The following is a 22,070-nucleotide window of genomic DNA, read 5'->3' as shown; positions in this document are numbered from 1 at the left end:
TGAAGAGAAACTGTTTTGACTTTGAGTGATGTAAATTAATGGGTATAAATTATTATAGGAGAGGGATATATTGACAAATATTTTTTTTTACAAGTTTATAAACTATATTATATTATCGGTAAGACTCTTTTGAGTGAAATGAAATCTTATCAATAAGACATAATATAGTTTGTAAGAATTTATAAATAATTTTTTTTTGTAAATATAACTTTTCCCTTAAAAATTTGTAAATAAAAGAATTTAATGCATTCTAAATCAAGAATCAATAAATATTTGAATTATATGAATAGAAACTGTTGTATTTTATAAATATTTTAATTAAAAGCATAAAAAGTGTTTTATTTTCACTTCAACTATTTTGTAACGCCACATCAGTTTTTTTTTTAAGATATTTCAATTCGTTTATTGCTTTGCAACTAGTTCGATTCGAGACGAGTCCCGAAATTAAGGTTTTAAATCCCTGGAGAAGATCGAAAATATGCTCTCTCCCTGTCTGCTCAATTTCCTGACGCCAACTAAACTATCATCATTTAATAATATCGGCACATTAGTTATGATAAACTTTATTAAACTATTGTGTCAATTATTTTTATTTTCATTAGCTTGATGCGATGCGGCGATGGTGGCAAATTAAACTTGGAAACATATTAAACAGGAATTGATGCAATAGCAAACACAAAATAATTTTTAAAGGAATACAAATGAGAGATTGAAATTTAGCACATTAATGAATCATAATCTTTGTCATGTATGCTTTGAAAATTGCTATTGTAGTCATATACATTAATACGCATGCGAGTATGAAATTAACTAAAGCAATTTTAATTTACATTATAATGTTTCTTCAAATGAATTTCTTAAAAACTCATATTGCTAAATCCAAAGCTATAATTAGCTATTGTTGTGTGGATTAGTTAGATCTGCGTACTTACTACTTCGTAGCACTTTTCTTACAATTAAACCTACACTTAGTATGAGTGTAGTTTTCGCTAGTATTTTCGTTTTTTCTCTTTCTTTTTGTTTCCTTATCAAGTGTATATATTTATTTTAAGAATTAATTCATTTTTAAATATAATATGCTACCAAAATTTTTCGGATTAAGATCAGATGAAACCAAATAATCAATATGTTGATTTTTTGATCTCATAAGCGTAGGAAATGAATTACTTTTGTTTTCCGTTTTAGTAAAAAAGAGTTTATTTCCTTAATTTCTTTTACAACGATTTGTCCTCAGGTTCCCAATTCGGAAATTATCCAATATATAGTCATGTACAACAAATAAAAATTGTTCCAAAAAATATACATTTGAACCTTTTATTTATGGAGAGATTCTTACTTAAAGTGGAATAAACTCAATTGGTCCAACAAGACTTGGGGCCATAACATATGTCCACAAGAACTTGAATTCTCTATAATCTACAATCTCAACTTAGTAGTAAACAAATTTAAGAATGTGTCATGTTAAGAATGCCCCAATCTTAATCTTGTGCCATTATATTTGTTTACTTGTTAAATGAATTATCTGTGTACCTAAGAATTTCTCTAGCTCTAGGCTCTAGAGGAATCCTATGCTAGCTGCTACAACCGCAGCCCTCAAAACCAATGGTCATAAAACATGTAGTAGAGGCACATGCAATCATCCATATTCCTTTTAAGTTTGAACATGTATAAAAGGTGCAACTTCGCCATCATAACAAGCCATGACAAAAGTTTAGGACACAAACAAAAAAGAGAAAAGTGAAAATAATCAGTTTTCAAGTTCAAGTTTAGTGGTTGACTCAAAGCAACCAAAAAAAAAAAAAAAACACAAAGAAACCAAAAGGGAACTAGGACATAATCAATAAAATTATTTATGACAGTTTATGAAAGAAAAATCTTGACTTCCATCCTAGCTCGCTCTTTACTTGAATAAAAAACGAAAATTAAGTACCTTCAAATCATATCCTGTCTACCGGGCAAAAAAAAATGGCGCTTGCTTCAATCAAGTTACTTATAAGCATCATGTTTCTGATTAGTAGGAACCTGCAAAAGTTCAAAAAGAAGACACATTAGATTCAGATAACAAAGAAATTGCCTCCTGATCCAAAAAAGTGGCATTCTGATATCTTTGATAACTCAAGTACATGGAAGAAGACAAGAATATTAAGATAAAAAAAAAATGAAAGATTATATAGTTTATAACCATAATGCCCTCAAGGAGGTTTCTCAGAGACAGATACACAGAGCCAGTTTGGCATACTGGCCACCTCCAATTTGTGTCAGCATCTGGGGTGGTCCTTAATAACCCACTAATAATGGAGGTGGACAGAATGCCAAAATGTCTATGGAACAAGACCCCTGAGAAACCCTATAGAGCAAAAAGAAAGCATAAGGAAATGGAGAATTCTAGCTAAAGTTTACTGAAGATGAGATAGGTTATAATAAAGATATGAAGGAAGAAACTAAAAAGTTTTCTATAATTAATTTAAGAGATGCTTTTTGTAGAAAGAAGGTGCATCAGCGTGCATGGACTTGTACCATATGTGGGGATATGGTGGGCGCTTTTGTTGTTGTAATTATAGTAAAGACTTTCAATTCAACCTTAATTAATATCTACTTATATGTTGTTTTGTATCCTTTAAGTAAAACTATATATCGAGACTTGGCTTTACAATGGATCATCTTGTACCTGCTTGCATATATGCAATGTGGTTTTTTTTTTTTCTTTCCCTTTGACCAAGAGGGACATGCACTTTCACTATGCTTTTTGACTTGCTGCAAAAGGAGGATGCAAAATGTGCTGTCCATGTCTCCCACTCAGTTTTTGGTTACTTTGTCAACGCTTTGTCAATTCAAACTTCATGTTTGAATACTAATAAACTATATGTACATCATTTATAATTATTAAAGATCGTTTTTGGTTGATGCGTAGGAAGTGGAAACATAAAATAGTATTATTTTCTGGACATAATAAACCAAGTTTTGCCAAAGTTGATGGCATTGGTATTTAAAATAACCAATTAACCATAAGAAGAAATACTAGAACAGAGTTACTTTTGCAATACGGCTAGCTGTACATATAAGGGCTTATCACTTCTTTGCGCTTTACGCAGGGCCACATTTTATTACTATCCACACTGTATTAAACATATTTAGTATCACCTAAAAGAAAAATAATTTACAAATAAAATGAAATATAATTAACAGTTTCACTCTTAATTAAACATAAAAATTTCAAAGTTGAAAGAGCTAGGGAATTAGGAGTGGCAGAAACCAAAGAGGTAGAAGAATTAATGACATCATCTTCATGAAGGGCAATATCATAACGTTTAACATTGGATAAGTTTTTTCAAACTGCAGAGGATCTCAGCTGTTCAAAATAATTTATTTAATGAAAAATTATTAAAACTAAATTTAATTAAATGAATATCAACCTTTAGATTTTCAACTTCAGGAGCTGTAGTTCATTTTAGGACTGTAGAGGACCCGGATTACATATAACATTTTCATATTTCATTCAATCCATCAAGGCCCTCCTCTTCAATAGAAAATCTAGTGTTTCTCGTTAGCCTATGTAGCTTTCTTTGCTTTGTGAAACCTCAGGTTCAAAACGCCTTCGTAGTTATAAGCATTTTACTGCCTTCTTCACTATGCAAGAAGAATTACGGAACACCAAATCGATTCAACGAACCACACATGGACTATTAATATATTATGTTAGCACTGGTTGCTTTTAACTATTTCCTGACCAACATGTACATCATTTGAATCACTAGCTATAAAGCCTATTTGTATTTCACAATAAATCAGGAGGAGGATCAGGATTTCAAAATACATGAACCTTTAGACTAAAATTTTAAATATATTACCTCTCTATTTTTTTTCTTTCTTTTTATTTCTCCTCTTCTCGTAGAGGGTTAAGTATTCTATTGCAATCTACAATTAATATGAAGAAATGAGATTTATATTGGTACTTGTGAACTTCTACCAATGAATTTTTGCTCCATTTCTAGGTAACATACTTGACTTCAATACTCTGGTTTCCTCAAGCATCTTCAATCTACATAATGAGCTATGCAGCAATGCTACTTCCAAACACAGGGCTATCATCTTGCACTAATTCTTTAACTGGGTTTTCCTTTGCCCAGACAGCAGCATCGAGATATCCAAGCTCAAAGAGGCGGTCAAGAATAGCATCTTCTGCTGGCTCAAGTGCCCATTTAAAAAGCTGAAATGATTCCATGCAGAATACTCATCTACATATCCTTGGGAAAATTATTATATTAATTCACAAAAATGCAGGGTTACCTGTCGGGGGCTCCACACGTTTTCAGGATTGCAGTCTGGACTAATCCCTATCCCCTGTAATCCCAATCGACTTGCTGGGAAAGCACAAACACGAACCTGTAAAGAGGTAAATGCTTATTCAGGTTAAAATGTGACAAAAACTTGATAAATCATAAATCTGATGAATGAATCACATCAGAATTGAAACAAAAAAATCATAGTGCATGAATATTTTCAATTATGTCAGATAGTCAGAGTAGCCAAGGTACACTATAATTCACTTATCCAGAACACTAAGCTTCCTTTCGCTCAATATCAATTTCTTTATTGATACTTCCCCCCCCCCCCCCCCCCCCCCATCCCCCGAAATAGAGAAATACATTTCATCTCTTTTCAGATGTTCCAAGAAAGTCAGAATTATTTTCTTAGCCATCATTTTATATGAGTACCTCAAATTAGTTTTTGAATAGAAACCATGGGGCTTCCATTTTTTTAAACTGAAAAGTACCTTAAAACATGAATTGCCCAAAAGGAAATTGTTAATGGAGAGAGTAAAAAATGAATAGCCTAAAACAACATTTCCGACACCAAAGTTTACTCTCTGATCAATCATTGGTAGATTATCTAAATATTGTACGAGAAAATTATTCAATAACCATCCCAATCTTTGTATAACACCAAATCCTCCATATGACTCCACATAACAAATGAAGCGAGTAGTGGATGCAATCATCTTTTACTTGCAAACCAGAATGATTGAGTTTCTGAACTTGGCCTCAGAAAATGTCTTCTGAGGAAAGAATTCCCTCTTAGATAATAGATATCACATAGAAGTAAATTAAAGCAAAAATTAAAAAAAAAATTGCAAGGCTTCCCAATACATTTAAACAGAGATTTCACGAAATAATCAATCAACAGAATCAATAGCACAACTAATAAATAAATTAATAAAAATACTGTTTGTGCTGCAGATGTCGGAGGCATAAACAACGTTAAACCCCCATCAATGCATAGTCGATTTCGAAACATCGTTGCTGGCCTTGGTGCAAGATATCTGGAGCAAGTATAATTTTTAATAAATTACTTAATCATTTATAATGAGTAAAAAACATTAGATGCAACCAAGGAAAAATAGTACACTAACAAATCACCCTGGAATAAAGGAAGAAGTAAAAACTGCATTGATGAGATCTTCCTTGGAATCAAACTTATCCACCAACAAACCCCTAGGTCTCCAAAGAAGCTGTGTCACAGCAACTGTGACAGAAGGTACATATTAGGGCACAGAAAGACCTAAAAAAATCTCTACTAGTAATAAAGAGAACTCTTGGCAGTTTTCATCTTCACTTTATGGCCCAAAAGTTCCAAAAAAGTCCTTATTTTCTTCTTCTTTTTTTATTAATAAACTAATAAACCATGAATCTACAAATGTAATTTAATAATTAAAATAATAAACATAAATTGTTGTAATCATAACAATTCCTTCTAGTCCTATATTTTCTCATGTTTAGGGTGTGTTACTTCTAGTCCTAGAGAGAGAGAAAAAAAGGAGAAGAATTTCCAGTTTTGTTCTTTGCACAAGACAATTTTCCATAACAAAAATAGCTGAAGTGCTGAACATCCAGTAGTACCTCGAACTCTCCCATTGGATCTTATATGAGCATCATCTGGCAAAAACTTGTCAAGAACGCCACGTAGAACAGCCTATGCAGAGAAAAAATTGTACCAGAAAAGGTGAGATTTGAACTAATAAAAAGTTCCATAAGCATTATATTACAATAAAAGAAAATCTCAGCCTTACATCATGGATAATAATTTAGTTACATTTTCACAGTCCTCTGCACATCACACAGGCTCTCATTTCGATTAAACTCATATCAATTAACAAAAATATCTTATCAACATTTATATCCCAAAAACAAGAGAGGTTATTTATAACTGACACTTATGTTCCAGACAAGTTCTTCCTTTCCAGTTCCAAAGTTCCATTAGAATCCAAGGAAAGTGGCATGGCTCTAAAGGGGTAAATAATTGAGATTATCACTAATCACACAATTTAGCAGGATTTTTTTGGGACTCCAAATTCACAGAAATCTTAATTCACTTGTCACTTATTTGTCTCTATGGTTCTTGTACCTTCACCTAATAACTTAAACTTTTGGGCATAGTTGGTTCATGATAGTTCTAATCCTTACCCACATTTCACTGTAATGATTCAGACTTTTTCCACAAGTGAAACTACACATGTCTACATCAGACCAAGCCAACAACTGATTACCAAATTTTTGTTTTTGCAACCTATAACTGCAATATTATCAGTTAAATGTAATCTGCATCCTAGAATACTTTGAGGGATGATGCTAAGAGAATTTATATTTATTTTTAACTTTTTATAGAAAAAGAAATTGAGTGCAAGCCTTGGAACAGCAATAAGGTTGCTCCTTGGTGATTAGAAGGTCACGACATCGATTCTAGGAAATATTCTCTTTGTAAAAATGTAAGGGTAAAACAGTATACAATCGGTCTTATCCCTACCGTTAAAGTCGGGAAGGTTTATGCACCGACAAACTCTTTATAGAAAAAGAATAATTATTATAAGGAGAATAGGGAAAGTACACAATAAAATAGGATAAGGAATCCTCCTAGGAAAGAAAAAGAAAGTACAAGATGACAAATGCAGCAAAGCTGCCCAACTCATCACAAGTCAGAAAAGGATACCCCCTAGAAATAGTTATTAGTTGCTGAACACGCACAAGAGGAGGGGAAATAAAGACACCCTTGAATCTCCAACCAAATGCACCAAAGGATTGCATAGATTGAACATTGTCACAGATCTTATCTTCCCTTTTGGAAAAACCTTTAAACCTAGCCAGAAGAAATTGTTATTAAGTAGATGGACACACCTACTGCTAGCCAAGCATCTCAAACAATCTATTCCATAAAAAGTAGTCGCCTTACAGTGCAAGAATAAGTGCCCCGTTGTTTCTGAACTAGGGAAGCACATAATTCACATATCCAGAGAAAGAGTGTAAGGCTTGCAAACTTGCAACAAATAATTCAAACAAATCCTATAAAGTACTGCTGTCCAGAAAAAGACTTTACTTTAGAGGGAGTTTTGGATTTCCAAATCAGATGGTCAAGAAGGAATATCTAAACAGGAGTAGAGTGAGTTAGAAAATGAAAAGAAAAGAAAGCTCGCCAGAAGAGTCCATAGTCCAAGCACAGCAGAAGGAATTCTAGCTTGCTAACTCCCCTATCTAAGTCTTTGTGAAAGTGTAAATCCAAAGATAAAAGAATTTTGACAATAAATAAGATATATCGTGCAAGGTACAGAGATAGTTGAGGTGGAGAAAAGCCTCTACATTATGTCATTTCCAACCCAAACATTGGGTGTGGGAATTTGATTATCAGCATTCAAGCCCACCAGATCACTCTATGTACTGTTATTTGCAAGATCATCGTTAATCTATAAAATACTACATATAAAGTACTTTCAGAACAGAGGCATACCCCCAGCCGAAATGCGGTCCCCCCATTCCGACAATCTTCAGCCAATATTTTAGTAGCATTCAAGGCTTCTTCCATACTAGCTCCAGAAGCAATCACGGCACAGACTATAGCTCCAGCAGAGGAACCAGCTAAAGGTGTGGTTTCCTGCGAGTGCATCATAAAATTCTCACCATAAACTCAAGACTTGACCATAAAATTAAGACATAAAAAAGTGTTTCCAAAATGATAGATTAAATAACTTGTAGCACAAGCATAATATGCCAACAAGGACATATAAAGAAACATGAAGTTACGAGTGAGCAGAAGCCAGCGCCTAGCAAGGCACATTCCAGTTTAAAACATTGAGCATTTAAAAAGGAACTCCCAGAGCAGCAAGGTCTAATCTAATTTAATAAGTATCCAATTTGAATACTTGTTCCTATAAAACTCAATTAACAAAAAAAGAAATTACATATATAAACAGAATGAGAAACAGTGAAAATTCAATATACGATTATAAACACAATAAATATATAAATTAACCTTAATGTAACCATTCTCAATGAGAAACTGAGCAACTCCAAGATGGTAAGGGAAGAGAAGTCCAGCAGCAGAAAAGCTAAAACCAGGTGTTGTAACCACTCGCCTATTGCGCTCCGCTTCAACGTCCTTAACCCTTTGTTCCCAAACGACGTCGGGTTCAATCTCATCCTCCACCACCGCACCAATTCTCTCCTCGTAAAACTCCCCTGAATTCTCGAACATGGCCACGGAAGCCGAATCGCCCACGAGGCTTCCTGTATTGCTGCGGCGTTTGATCAGACGCGACGCAATCCCCAAGAAGAGCTCACCGGTGGCGACGGCGAACGATTTCTTCTCGGAGGGTTCAGGAGGAGGAGTGGTGGAGTCATGGACATTGCGCTGGTTTGAAGAATTGGAGACGAAGCTGAGGAATTGGGTTCGTCTATGGAAAAATGAGGAATTAGGGTTACAATTTGGAGAGGGGAAACGAAGAGAGCGGGAAGGTGAGGCGAGGGAAGAGATGGTAGGAGCCATGGCCGTGCCCATCAACCACCGCCAACCAAAAACACTCACTGTTGTTGTGATTCGCGAGGGAGCCACGACCATTTTTTACGTGTTTTTTTTTTTTTTTTTTTAATTATTTCGATTTCCACGGTGGATAGTCTCGCTCGTTTCGATTATTATTATGTGTGTAAACGGGGGTATATCATTTTACATCGACTTATGATTTAGCTTATATTAGTTTATATTAAGTTAAATTTGGCCTATTACAAATGGGATAGGATATTGTGACATCCAAGTTATGTTACACCCATGTGACACCCAGTCAATCTCACCGTTAGATCGCTTATGTTGATCCAACGGTTATATTTATTTCCATCTTTGTATGGTCATGATTTCCCAAAATTAATATTTTATATTATTTCTACCTTTGTATGGTTATGATTTCCCATATTTAATGCTTTCACTTTAAATTTGGGAAATCATGACCATACAAAGATGGAAATAAATATAACCGTTGGATCAACATAAGCGATCTAACGATGAGATTGACTGGGTGTCACATGGGTGTAACATAACTTGGGTGTCACAACATCCTATCCCATTACAAATAGTAAACTAGAACAAATCTAGATTTTTAAAAAATCTTATTTAGAAAATATATCACAGACTTTTTTGTATATGTTAAGCCTATAAATCTACAGGTCGACTTATATCATATTATTTATTTTAAATAAAATAAATAAAATTATTATTTTAACAATTTTAAATAATAAAATATTATTATTTTAGTTATTCTTTTAATTGTTGAATGTTTAATAGGCTTAAACAAGCTAACAGCCCTAAGGCAAAATTTTTATTTTTTAAATATAGATCAGATCAGACTTATAATTTAGGACATACACAGGCTAATAAGTCAGACCAGACCTAATATAATTTATATATGTCTGATTTATTTAAATCAAAGCCTAGTCTGGTCTAGTCTAACCTATTTACATTATCACCATCACTTGGACTTGAAGCCCACCTTTCTTCTCTTAATGGGTTGGGTTCGGAAGGATATCGTACAATGGGCTACAAGCCCAAACATTTTCGCAAACCCTTTTGTATGAGCTTCCGTATCATTATTTTAAGAACGTGTATCATACCGAGATTGATACACAAGATTACGATAAAATCTTTTCCGTAAAAAAACTGCGATCAAGTGTGTTGGATACTATCTAATGAGTTAAATACTCTCACTTCAACTTGTATATTGCTTAATTGACTTGAGTCATGACTCATACGTCGTAAAGTTAAAGAAGTTCATGGGCAAATTTCTATATAAGTGAGTATTTATGCATTAAGAAAGCACTTAATCTAAGAAATTCTTGCCTTATATAAGTTATTAGATATTTTTAATCTATGAATTTGATGATAATTGTGTTATTTAGAATATTGATATATCTTTCTTTATTTTTTACGATTTTACTATAATACAATTAAAGAAAAAGTATATTTTATTAATATTATGTATCCAAATAAGATTTATTTATAATCTTTATTTATCTCTGGGTTATAAATTCCCTTTACGTGCCTTATGTAATTTAGACTTATTAATATTTTGTTTCTTTCAGAAAGTATTTGAAACTTGAGTCGGAATGAAACTCTACCTTACAGAAGTAGTCTAGGTTTGTTTACCCTGCTAAGAAAAATACTCTTGTTTACCAAATACCCTGCTAATAAGAATACATAAGTTGCGTGTTGTTTTAAGTTATGCCAATGTTTTAAATATTGAACTGAAAATTATAAATAAAATATAACAGAAAGAAAGCATACACGGGCAGAAATCCCAGGCACAAAAACTGGACCACTTCTTGACTTGAATGTTGGTTCAGTGGCAGCATTAATTCATGCCAACAATTGAAGGCACTACTACCAATTCTGGGGGCTCCCACATCAAAGAGGGACTCTATAAGATGGATCCACCATTTTCAAGATGAACAAGTTACCTCTATCACCTCTTGATATTCTGTCAGGTTTAGGTAGAAGAAAGAAATTCAAATTTAAAGTCAGCATGGAAATCTATACCCTGCCTTATATATGCATGATTGACATGTATTGTTTTGATTTTGTGTATGCGCGTACAAGTGGTTAACTAACCTAGTAGTTCATCATGTCCTATAAAATTAAAAGTACAATTAACGTTGAATTCCACAAATAAAAAAGATGTGAGCATGTGAGACAGGGCTAGAAAATTCTGTTAGTCACACTTACCGTAAATTATCATCCAGATAAGTAATTTCCAACTGACCACGACCACTCCCAGGTGATTTAATAGGTATCTGTACTTAGTATTGTAGACTCATTTGTCAGGAACATATTAGTGAATTGCAAAAAACAAGAAGAAGAAATAAAGATTCTTTAGAACACAAACTATGGAACTCTTTAAAGTGGCCATTAACATGGTAGAGCTTCATGTGATGAAAAGGTATGCAAAGAAGTTAAATCCAAGATCTACTTTTTTTTAATCTGGTTAGAATAACTGGAGTTTTTGCCTGAATTATCACTGTTATTCTAAGCTTCAGAATAACTGGCTGGGAACTGGGATAAACACTTATTGTTACATATTTTCAGGTATAACAAGTGATTCGAGACTACAACTATGCTCGTATCTAAGTTTTAAATGCATTTCACCGGGAGTAAGAAATTGGTTCTGAGTTTCAATAATTTATTATTCCTTAAGATATTTTCTTAATACATGACAAATAGACTAAATATTAAAAGTAATTACGAGAAGTAATTCACCTACCAGACTAGCAATTTTGAAGAAGTCAAACTTGACAGCCACCCTTCTTGAGTTAAGAGGCACTAAATTGGCAGTGGCCTGCAGCAATAGTGGCAATTTGTAGGCTCCGAAGTAATTGTGAATTTAATGAAGTTGATCAGAAAAAATTACTGGCAACCAATTATTTAGCCCCTATAACTTACACAGTTACTTAACACCTAGGATTTTGTTTATCCAAGAGATTGAAAATGGTCTTTAAAACTTCATCTTAAAACAAGCCACTGTTACAGATATGACATACATACTTGAAAGAATCCAATTAGAAAGTGGAAGCTTTAAACTGAATGGATTAGACCAGTATCTAAAACCATTTTGATTATACTTTATTGAGATTTAAAATCATCACTTAACTTTAAGCTCAATAGAAAAGGTAGTATTTAGATCCACCGGCTAGCATGTGGTGTCTCTGGACAAGTGAAACTGGAACTGCCACTTATAACAGAATTCCAGAGTGGTAAAAATGCATCTGTGTGCTCAGGACAAGTATGCCTTACCAATTTATCTCAAACACCAAGACGATATCTCTAGAATTGTCTTCCAATTACTTTTGCATACTCGTGTTCATCTCAAACAGAATCATATTAGAATATGTTGCACCATCAAATGCACCAAGCTTTTTATATGAATTCTTATAGTGAACAGCTTATATCTAGGTCATATTTTTATTCCCATTTCAACTACATGGATTTACTGCAAGAAACCACTGAACTGGGCTTATATTTGGAATGTTCAAAGTCCTGTTCCATATTATGTTTCTCTTCAACAAGAGTGACCAGTTGAAATACTTCACAAACCTAGTTGTATGAATAATAGCTGAAGTACAGCACAGAATTTGCTTTGTCTATGTTTTCAAACACTATAAATAGATATTAAACTAGATGTTAAAACAGTAATACCTGGTTGTAGAACGGCCAAGTTTCCATATTTTGAGCTCTCAAGGTATCCACATTAATTGCCTGATAGATCTTTCCATTCGGCCGCAAGAATTTTGGTCTCTAGGATAATAATACAACAACAATTCATTCTCACTTTACTAAGGCAAATGAATAAATTTGAGAACGATACTGCAAAATCAATCATATTGTAATAAGTATAAAAAAAAAGGAAGAAAGACTGCTACATAATTCCTCTTTGAAGTGAGATCAGCCAAGGAACGATGACCAAGTAATACAAGTCAAGCAAAATTGACTCACTCATAATTGATATGATTCGATCTTTGTCCCAACTCCCAACTATGAAAATTTTCCCCAGGTGCGTTGATAAGTCATCAAAATAAACAATTTCACCCCTTTAGACCACAACAAGGAGTGGTCTATATTCACATTTTCCAGTAAAAAAATAAATAAGGAGTGGTCTAAATTCAATTTGGGAAATGCAACTAATTACTAAATTGCAAATTCAACCCAAAAGCTTAAACTTAAACTTTTTTAACACATCCCCTCCCTCACGTAAGAGCTCTTGCGTTTAAAGTATGAATATTGTACAAACCCAATTTTATTTTATTTTTTGTCTATTTTATGCTGTCTTAATTCAACTAGAAAGTGAAGGGCGGTGAGGATCGAACCGACCATGTTAAGCAACCATTTCACCTAATAGCTTAAGGTTGTAAATGAAGCCATCAATAGTTTTATATTATATTTCTCTAAAACATCCCTCACGCAAAAGTCTTTGAGCTTAAAGCGTGGATATTGCACATGTCGATTTTTTTGTTTTTTACATTATATTTCTCTAAGAGGTGTTCATTGTAATAAAATTGCCTTTATCATCTGTCTCATGTTGCCATCAAATCTAGACCACATACACAGGTCATGAAATCTTCATTTGGATCACAGAAAGAGCAGAATGGAAATGTAAAGGAATCTGAATTTGTAAACCCCTAGAAGTAACATAGACAAACCTTTGTTTGAAGAACTGATTGAGATGTTGTATATAAAAGCTCCCATTTTCCATTGAGCAAATCAGACTTGAGAGGCTCCTTAACAGAATTCACAGCCTCAAGTTTACGAGCAATCTAGATAAGACACAGTTAAAGTCACAAACAAGGAAACCAAGAAAGACAGTGAAACAAAGCCACTTAAGTTATGCATGTAACATGTAACATGTTAATGTTTGTTTCACTTTAACCTGGTCCACACGCTGTTGATCCTCAGGAGTAGCCTCGGCGCCTCGGTCAAGGGGTGCAATTGTTTCATAGAGCTCTACCTTGAGGCTCTGAACATCTTTACCTCCAGTAAGAAAACCTGGGAAAAATGAAACCATGTTCCTCCATTTCCCAGAATCAGCAAAAGGTAATATGATGTGGGTGGTCTTGAATTTTGGTCGTGGGAATGATAAAAGAGGATTTGGTTGTGAAGGATGGGAATCAATTACACATTTGAATGGCAGAGTAGCAGTGGAAGTGTAGAGAGCCATTGAGAGTATGGGTTATGCTTATGCACTGCCAACCATTAAAATTGAGTGTAAAGTATGATTAGGATTAGAATTGTAACTATAATAAGAATTAAGCGTTACTGAACAAAATTTATGCTCAAAACGTGAAAACAAGCTCAACATGAGTGTGTAATCTGCAGTTTTCCTTAAAATATTTCACCATAGAATAGAACATGGAGTTACAACCTATTTTCTTTTACAATCTCTTACAACTAATATTTTAATCGTTGATTTCCGTCCATCAACGGTTAAGATTTATTGTGAATTGATAATTATTTAATAAACTTTATTTGCAAAAATCTTAACAGTTGATTGACGGAAATCAACAGTTAAGATATTAGTTGTAAAAGGTTGTAAGTATAACTTTCCCTAATAAAATATTATGAACCTAGTAATTAAACTTTTACTTAATAATAATACCCTTGTGGAACTGTAATGGCCCAAATCATTTGTACATCTAGGAATCTAACCCACAGAAACTGTTGGACCAAATCATTTACACCTCTCGGAATCTAACATTCAGAAACTGATGGGCCAAATCATTCGCCTTACGTTTCTTTGCTCCCAATTTTCTTTTCCGTAAGTCTCAAATTTCTGTCTTTCCAAACAATATAATCCAATACCATGATTGATTTGAAATTTCTAGCAAAATAATGTGTATTAGAATCCAGAGAATTTTTTTTAAAACAGTATATATGACATGTAAACTTTAAGGGATTGATATTTTTCATGTTATAGGAAATAATTTTATCTCCTACATATACATAAAAATGTATGAAACTCATTTTTTTTTTGTCTCTTTTTCTCCTATGGCCCCACATACTTTTATGGACATATATATGTGATAAAATTATCTCGTATAATATGAGAAATATTAATCCCAAACTTTAAAGTATCAAATTAATTTTTTTTGTCGTCCCGTACGAATTTTTTCGAATTCACAAATATTATTAGTTATCGGTTCTGAGTAAAATCGTAATTCACCTGAAATTTGAAGAAGACCCTCATTAATCCCTCAAAAGGACTTATTTTAAATTTCAAGAGATCATGAGTTAACTTTTTTTCCCTAAAGGATTAAGGGCCGGTTTAGATGAGCAACTCCTATCTGTAGGGCGGGCTTTCAAGACAGAGATGCACTAGGTTGTGTTGTCCTCCCTCCGGTCGCCTTGATGAAGTTATAGCATTTATTACAGGAATTTTGGGTTATACCCGGTATTCCCCCCTAAAGGATGCTGCTTAATTACGAAGGAAATTCTTTCTGAATCTAGAGAAAGAGATTCTATTAGTTAGGTTAGCTCGTTAACAACGTCTATAGGTTAGTCGATCTAAGTGCCAAACTTTCTGAATCTAGCTGAGAGCTTTACCCGATGACTTTTATGCATTGCTTTTTTAAAAATAAATTTTTTTAAAAGGTAAAGTTATTTTACGTTTGGATGTATGATCTGAAAATCACTTTTACATAAAAAATTTGTTTAGATGTTAAAATAAAAAAAAAACACTTTTATATATAAAATTACAGTAAATGAGAAATAAAATAGCATGATCGTGAGATAAGGAGAGATAAAATAAGTATGATAAGATAAGGTTAAAATTGTATTTTAAAAATTTATATTATCTTTTTTTCTCGAAAAAATTTTTATTTTATTTTTAATTTCTGCTTTTTTCCAAAAGCAACCAACTACTGGCTATAAAAAAAAGCAGCATTTTAACTTTTATTTTAATTTTTTTTTTTAAAAAGTTGTTATTCAAACATCTAAAAATTCTCAAAATGACTTTCATTTTAAAAAAAAATAACTTTTTTAGGAATAAAAGCCCATCCAAACGGGTACTAAATTGGGTCTCATAATATTTGTTAAGGATCCAAAAAATATTTTACTCTAATTAATATATTGTACGACAATTGTTTGAGTTTTAGTGTATATGAATATGAACGCCTTCATATAGAAACCGTAACTAGAGAGAAAAAGAATGAAGCAGAAAAATGTTATGCAAAACAGATATAGAATTGTGATTGAGTGTATGTCTTGCTATATATTTAGGCATAGAAAGTTCAGAAATTTAGTAAAAGAATGTGATCGTATAAAATTAGCAACCCCAAATGCATATGTATGAATTATCAGCCCATGTTGTTATTTTGTTAGGAGAGGACAATCATATGTCAACAATCCAACCACCATGAGAGTTGCTACGTACTATCAAATTCTTGGTGGTTGGGTGCTTCTTAATTTTTATTTATTTATTTTTTTTCTCTCATGGTGTTGCAACAAACGCGGGTTTCTTGTGCTCACTCTTTACAAAAGCCACACGTTTCAAAGTTCGAACACCCTTTCCTCACTTTTTATTGGCCTTATATTATTAAGGGGAATACTTTTCTCCTTTTAACAGGAGAGAAGAATTATCTCTCGCTGAAACAAAAAAGTGGAACCAGCAATTTAAAAATTGACATGAAAGTCAATGTATGTGTAGGAATAAAATCTTATCTCATGTGAAAGGAGAAAAACATTTCTCTATTATTAATAGCAAATATAAATATGAAAATGCTAATGTCCAAACAAATATTATTATAGTAATTTTGATAAATTTATAGTCACGATGGATCTCAGCTCTTAATAGAATAGATGATGCCTGCATTTATTTCTGTTTTTTCTTAATTTTAAGTTAGGTCAAAAAATGAAAGAATATTTAAATGGAGAGCCTGTACGATCTTGATTGATTTTTTACTTCGTTAAAAAAATCATTCAAATATCATTAAATTAAATCAACATTTTTCTAAGGAGACTCTCTTCATATTTCATTATAATTCGCTCCATATCTATTTTTCTTTCTTATTTTTCTGATCGACAATGTGGCCCTCTGGTTTTGTCAAAAAAATTATTATATTATTTATGATTTATTCAATACAACTGGCCAAATTGGTATATCCGTTGTTCTGTACCTAATATTTGATTCGGTTGTTGTCTCTTTTTCATCTTAAAATTCCTTTTTTTTTTTTTTATACTTTCTTTATCTCACTAATTTCCTTTTGAAAACGAGGTTTGGCAGAAAATTATCTTTTATTTTATGAAGATTTCTAAAATATTACCTCCTAATTAAATTCAGAAGTTCTCTGTTTTTTTTTTATCAAAGTTCCATTTAAAGGCATGCAAATTTTCTATCCGGTTTATTTCTTGGCTTAAAAGATAAGTTAATCAATCATCCAAAAAAGAAGAAGATAAGTTAACATTTTTATTATGAAATGAAACCAACTTAATTTATTTAAACAGTAAGCAAATCACCTTAGAGTTATTGGACTAGTCACAATCCAAATTGTTTTTTTTTTTTTTTGATTGTATCGATTTAGTTAAACAGCCATTTACAAATTCTTTTATTCAAATCCCAAAGAAATTTTCAACCTATAATTTTCTAACAATTAATTATCCAAATCTTTTATTAGTGTTTTTTCCTCGTTGACCGTTATCTAATAAAATATATTTTTATTAAAATATAGTGGGTGGAAACTATTTATTAAGGCTAGTGTTATGTGATAAATTTTGGTAGTTTGTTCAAATTTCACTTTCTCTTTGGCACTTATTTTGTCACTCCACAAAAATAATAGTTAGTGTTAAAAATAATAATTAAATATTTTAATTTCTCAATCACCTGTATGTTCTCACTTCATACAGATATTAATTAGCATGATAAATAATAATTAATATACCATAATTAAAATAATATATAATATAAATATTATTATTTTGAAAATAAATACTAAATTCGTTGAATTAAATAATAAACTAACATTGTAAATAATTCTCATTTATTGGATGTGATACTTCCAAATCACTACAAATTTAAACAAGTCAAAAAATTTATCTATAATTTATTATTCAATTTTATCTTTCTTTTTTTATTTATCGAAAAATTTATATTTAAATTATTTATAATATATTTAATTTTTTAAAATTTGCAAAAATTGCATTAGACAATTTAAAAATAGTTATAATCTTAATTATTATATATCAATTATTATTTATCAAACAAATTAATATTTATATGAAAACAGTAAATAAGAGTAAAAGAAATAATAAAATTTGGAACGACTGTTATAACGCTGCCACGTGCCATCATGGTATTGTTTGTTAGAAATGTGACTTCCTTATTCAAGGGGAAGGTGAATTGAGAATTATAATTTTTTTACGAAAGCCCTCTTCTATTTTCTAAATTTACCATTTCAAGCAAACTTTTGATATATGAAAAACTAATAAATACATTTAAACAATTCATAACATATAATATATCACAATCATAGAACCTATACTAGCACATACAATATATCAAAGAGGCAATTAAAGTGCTAGCATTCTAGAAATAAAGATTTTAGAGTTTAGAGAATTGCAAACACAATATATCTTGGTTAGGTCACCACCTATAATGCATCGACACTTCAAAAAATCTGACGTGCCGTATCTGAAACTCCTCGACACTCCTACATGCATTGCAGAGACTCAAAAAAGGATTCAAAGATTGCTTTGCATTTTTAGTTACAACTATTAGATTCATTGGATTATGATTACCATTTTATTGAGTTTAATATAAATATTTGTGATATCTTATGTTTCTTTGCAAAATTGATAGGTATTATAAGTTTAGCTTCATTTTTTTTTAAAATTATTGAATATTAAATATAGTGTACACTACATAAATTAAAAAATTATTTAATATCAAAACGTGTTCTAACGTGTCAAAATCTAACATTTTTAAAATTAACGTGTCAGAGTATCGTGTCGGTGCAACATAGGTCACCACCACTTGTGACTTACATCTAGACTAAAGTTGATCGATCAATTATTTCACTTTAGTGTCAAGCTTCACAGGTGCTTGACAAACCTTTACAAACTCCAAGCCTCCGAGTTCTTGGAAACCTTACAATGCACTAAACTTTACGGGTGCTTAGTAACCTTATAACCACTAAGCTTCGTAGGTTTTTAGAAACCTTTCAACAGGCAAGCTTATTGGGTGCTTGGTAAACTTACAATATGATTTTATAGTAGGAGAATGATGATCAATTGATAACTCTCTCAAAGAGCAAGTATACAAATTGAAACTCTAAGGGGGTATGATGAATTTGCAAGAATGAGCTCAAGATTGATTGGTTTGTGTATATGATCTCAATGAATGTTTATAGAGCTCTTTCTACTCTCAAAAGCCTTTTGTAATGTCTACAAATGAAGTCCCAAACATTTTAAAGTTGTTAAGAATGCATATATAGTGTTTTCATTGAAAACTAGTCGTTTATAACCGTTATATATATTCTAGAAAGTAAGGATTTAAATCCTTTTCGTAAAGGATTCGAATCCTTGTTTCGGGGAACAAGGGATTCGAATTCTCCCTTGACAGCAAGTGGAAAATGGTCAAAAATAATTTTTTTTGCATTCTGTTTCACTCTCAAATGGTTCCTAACATTATAGGAACATATAATTGGCTCTTGGAAAGATGCTTATAAGATTAAAACATGGTATAAACATGTTGAAATAATTTTCCAAACCTTGTCGGCTCTTATGCATGAATTTCACAAATGGAAAGTAATATGATTTAAAAAATCGTTTCATTCACATTCTTGGCTCTTGTAAAGAGGACTCTCACATTTAGCATACATAGCTTATTTTCCTTTGTTTGAAAAGCATGCAAGATTATTTGTATAAGAGTCATGCAATTTTGCGAGATTATGCAATATTGAGATCATGCAATATAATTCATCATATACCCTTACGATCATATCTAAGTTCTAAAAGTGTATTCTAATAGGGAATTGGACTTAGCTTGTTGCTTTCAATCTTGGATTTTAATTCTTCACTTGAGCTTGATGCTTTAACTTGTTGGATATGACAATGCTTGTCATTTTATTGGTTTTGCTCCTTTTTCATCATGGTTGTATATTTGAGTTTCTCTTAGATGTTGTCTATAGTTTGCTCTTAGTTTTGCTATTCTTCTTTATTACACTTGATTGAATTGCTCTTGACTCCTTGTTATTCTCAAAGCTCATCCACGTTAATGTCATTAATTTTCTTGTGTGGCTCCAACATGTATTTCCGTTCCCACACATGATTAATACTTTTTGCTTTTGATCAAGGTTATTTTCTTTTTATTGATGTCACTTTGTTATCATCAAAATATATCCTGTATCTCCAGTGTTAGCCCTTTGGTGTCACCCAATTGTTGTACATTCATAAATAATTCCCACCCACCCATTTATATTTTAACAAATTTTTTCTTATTTTATCTTATAACGTTTAAAAATTGATTTTTAAACTAGCATTTCCTTTATCCCTAATTTATTTCTGGTGACTTATTTTAGATTTTTTAACAATTGATTCAAACTGTAAAAAGCGTATACATATAATTACACATTTAACTCCATCCAAGTTTAATAAAAAAAAAATGTGCATGATCCCAATCAAGTTCAAAAAAGAGTCAGTTTTTGCATGTTTTATTTAAAAATAATTATGCTTTTAAAAGTGAGGTGAAGCTAGCATTTTGTCATTGTTTATTGATGTGTGTGCCTTTAAGATTATAAAAACAAACGACTTTATTCTGTAACTGGATTGCCCTACTCCTTTGGCAAGAAAAAAGTTTATCATTGTACAAAAAAGGATGAGTTTGTAACCTATTTTCTATTTCTCAAATAGTCATAGTGACTTTAGTTTAAGAAAAAAAGGGTACCAACCATATCCTAATGGAATGTGAGATATGCCACACTTTATGTGGTTATCTTTCTGCTTGTTAATTCCATGATTCCAGATTATCACGAGAGCCTTGTTCGTTTGGATGTGTTCTTATCTCTAAATTAGTGGACAGAAGATTTTTATTACTTTTAAACTTAGTGAGTTATCTTTTTTATTTACCAAAAGCCATATGTGGTAAAACGAAAAGGAAAAGGAGCTCTTGTTGGTTCGGGGAAGACAGCACTAGTTAATGCACTATGGTATGGTTCGAGTTCTTCAAGAGGTGGAAGAATTATCTAAGAAAAATAATGTAAAACAGTAAAAGTCCAAGACTACTGGTAAATAAAATATCATAGTAACAAAGAAAATAAAAAATTTTGAAACAAAAAATACTGAAAACTGTCAATAATATTTATACTAAATTATTTTAAAAGACTTTAAAAGGAAAAAATTGAATCGTTAAACATAATATTTTTATTGGTAAAATAATAAGTTATGTCTTCAATAAAAATAAAATAAAAAATATATAACCTTAAGAAAAAATTCATAAAACAAGACCCAACATGGCTATTTGGTCAAAAATAGAAGAAAGGAATCTTATTAAAACCGGTCCGGTCATTGACCCGGTTGAGGTACTGAGTCATTGGTTCAACTAGTAGGTCACTAGTTCAACCGCATGAACCGATAATTACATGCAATTTTTATAATTTACATTAAAAAATTTTAAACATACTCAGATATCTAAAAAAATGATAAAAATTTCAAGTATTTTAATATAAAAAATAATGAATCACATATTATTATCCAATAAAAGATCAAACAAAAATATAATGATCGTGATACGGGGCTTTAGGTTCAGAAAACTATATCTCTAACAATAAATCAAATCAAATTTTTTTGCATAGTGCATAATTGAGATAATATTAGTGTTGTAGGTTCATAACTTATCTAAGTCAATAAGCAAAAAAATATTCAAATATGTCCATTATGATTTTTTTTTTATAAAAAAATTGGATTTTTTTTTGGGGACCGAGTCGGGTCACCGGTTAACCAACCGGGTAACCGGTTTTCATGAAAACTGGCCGGGATGGACCGGGTCGCACCGGTTCTGATGCATGATCGATCTGTTGCTTCAACCGGACCGATTATATGACCAGTTTACCGATTTTCGGATCGACCCGGCCGAGTCGGTCTAGGAGATTCCGTTAATACTTTTTGTTGTTGTTGAAGTTATCATATCTTTAATAACTCGTTACTAATATTAATTATGTGTTGTCATTTTATATTTTAAGCAATTAAATATATTTTTTTTAAGAAACTGATAATTTAGTAAT

General features: G+C 31.8%; 2 protein-coding genes across 2 annotated transcripts; both read right to left on the bottom strand.

The window, feature by feature from the left end:
* Positions 1–3,731: 3,731 nt before the first annotated feature.
* Positions 3,732–8,875, bottom strand: LOC133284220 (uncharacterized). Its single transcript, XM_061481217.1, has 7 exons — positions 8,299–8,875; positions 7,777–7,920; positions 5,898–5,970; positions 5,418–5,523; positions 5,224–5,320; positions 4,288–4,383; positions 3,732–4,207 (listed from the first exon to the last, which is right to left on the bottom strand). The coding sequence occupies exons 1-7, from the start codon at positions 8,821–8,823 to the stop codon at positions 4,052–4,054; spliced, it is 1,197 nt and encodes a 398-aa protein (XP_061337201.1). The 5' UTR covers positions 8,824–8,875; the 3' UTR covers positions 3,732–4,051.
* A 1,587-nt stretch (positions 8,876–10,462) lies between these two features.
* Positions 10,463–14,121, bottom strand: LOC133284228 (probable plastid-lipid-associated protein 4, chloroplastic). Its single transcript, XM_061481224.1, has 6 exons — positions 13,730–14,121; positions 13,503–13,616; positions 12,502–12,600; positions 11,570–11,644; positions 11,035–11,102; positions 10,463–10,789 (listed from the first exon to the last, which is right to left on the bottom strand). Exons 1-6 carry the CDS (start codon positions 14,015–14,017, stop codon positions 10,717–10,719), a joined length of 717 nt encoding a protein of 238 aa, XP_061337208.1. The 5' UTR covers positions 14,018–14,121; the 3' UTR covers positions 10,463–10,716.
* Between the last annotated feature and the right edge of the window lie 7,949 nt (positions 14,122–22,070).

This window comes from Gastrolobium bilobum, unplaced genomic scaffold (assembly GCF_033153095.1).
Source record: "Gastrolobium bilobum isolate Gb01-03AN ecotype WA unplaced genomic scaffold, APGP_CSIRO_Gbil_v1 utg19911, whole genome shotgun sequence".
In the NCBI taxonomy this organism is placed as follows: domain Eukaryota; kingdom Viridiplantae; phylum Streptophyta; class Magnoliopsida; order Fabales; family Fabaceae; genus Gastrolobium; species Gastrolobium bilobum.
This window is presented reverse-complemented; position numbering and strand designations above follow the sequence as displayed.

Bases quoted from the DNA above. Each gene is read 5' to 3' on its own strand.
- LOC133284220 (XM_061481217.1), bottom strand. From the start codon at position 8,823: ATGGGCACGGCCATGGCTCCTACCATCTCTTCCCTCGCCTCACCTTCC. The intron at 5,971-7,776 runs GTATGCCTCTGT...TTCTCTGCATAG, and splicing joins GGACCGCATTTCGGCTGGGG to GCTGTTCTACGTGGCGTTCT. The intron at 5,524-5,897 runs GTACTACTGGAT...CTTCTGTCACAG, and splicing joins ATCCAATGGGAGAGTTCGAG to TTGCTGTGACACAGCTTCTT.
- LOC133284228 (XM_061481224.1), bottom strand. From the start codon at position 14,017: ATGGCTCTCTACACTTCCACTGCTACTCTGCCATTCAAATGTGTAATT. The intron at 13,617-13,729 runs GTTAAAGTGAAA...TGTCTTATCTAG, and splicing joins ATCAACAGCGTGTGGACCAG to ATTGCTCGTAAACTTGAGGC. The intron at 11,645-12,501 runs GTATTACTGTTT...CTATTGCTGCAG, and splicing joins CTTGGCCGTTCTACAACCAG to GCCACTGCCAATTTAGTGCC.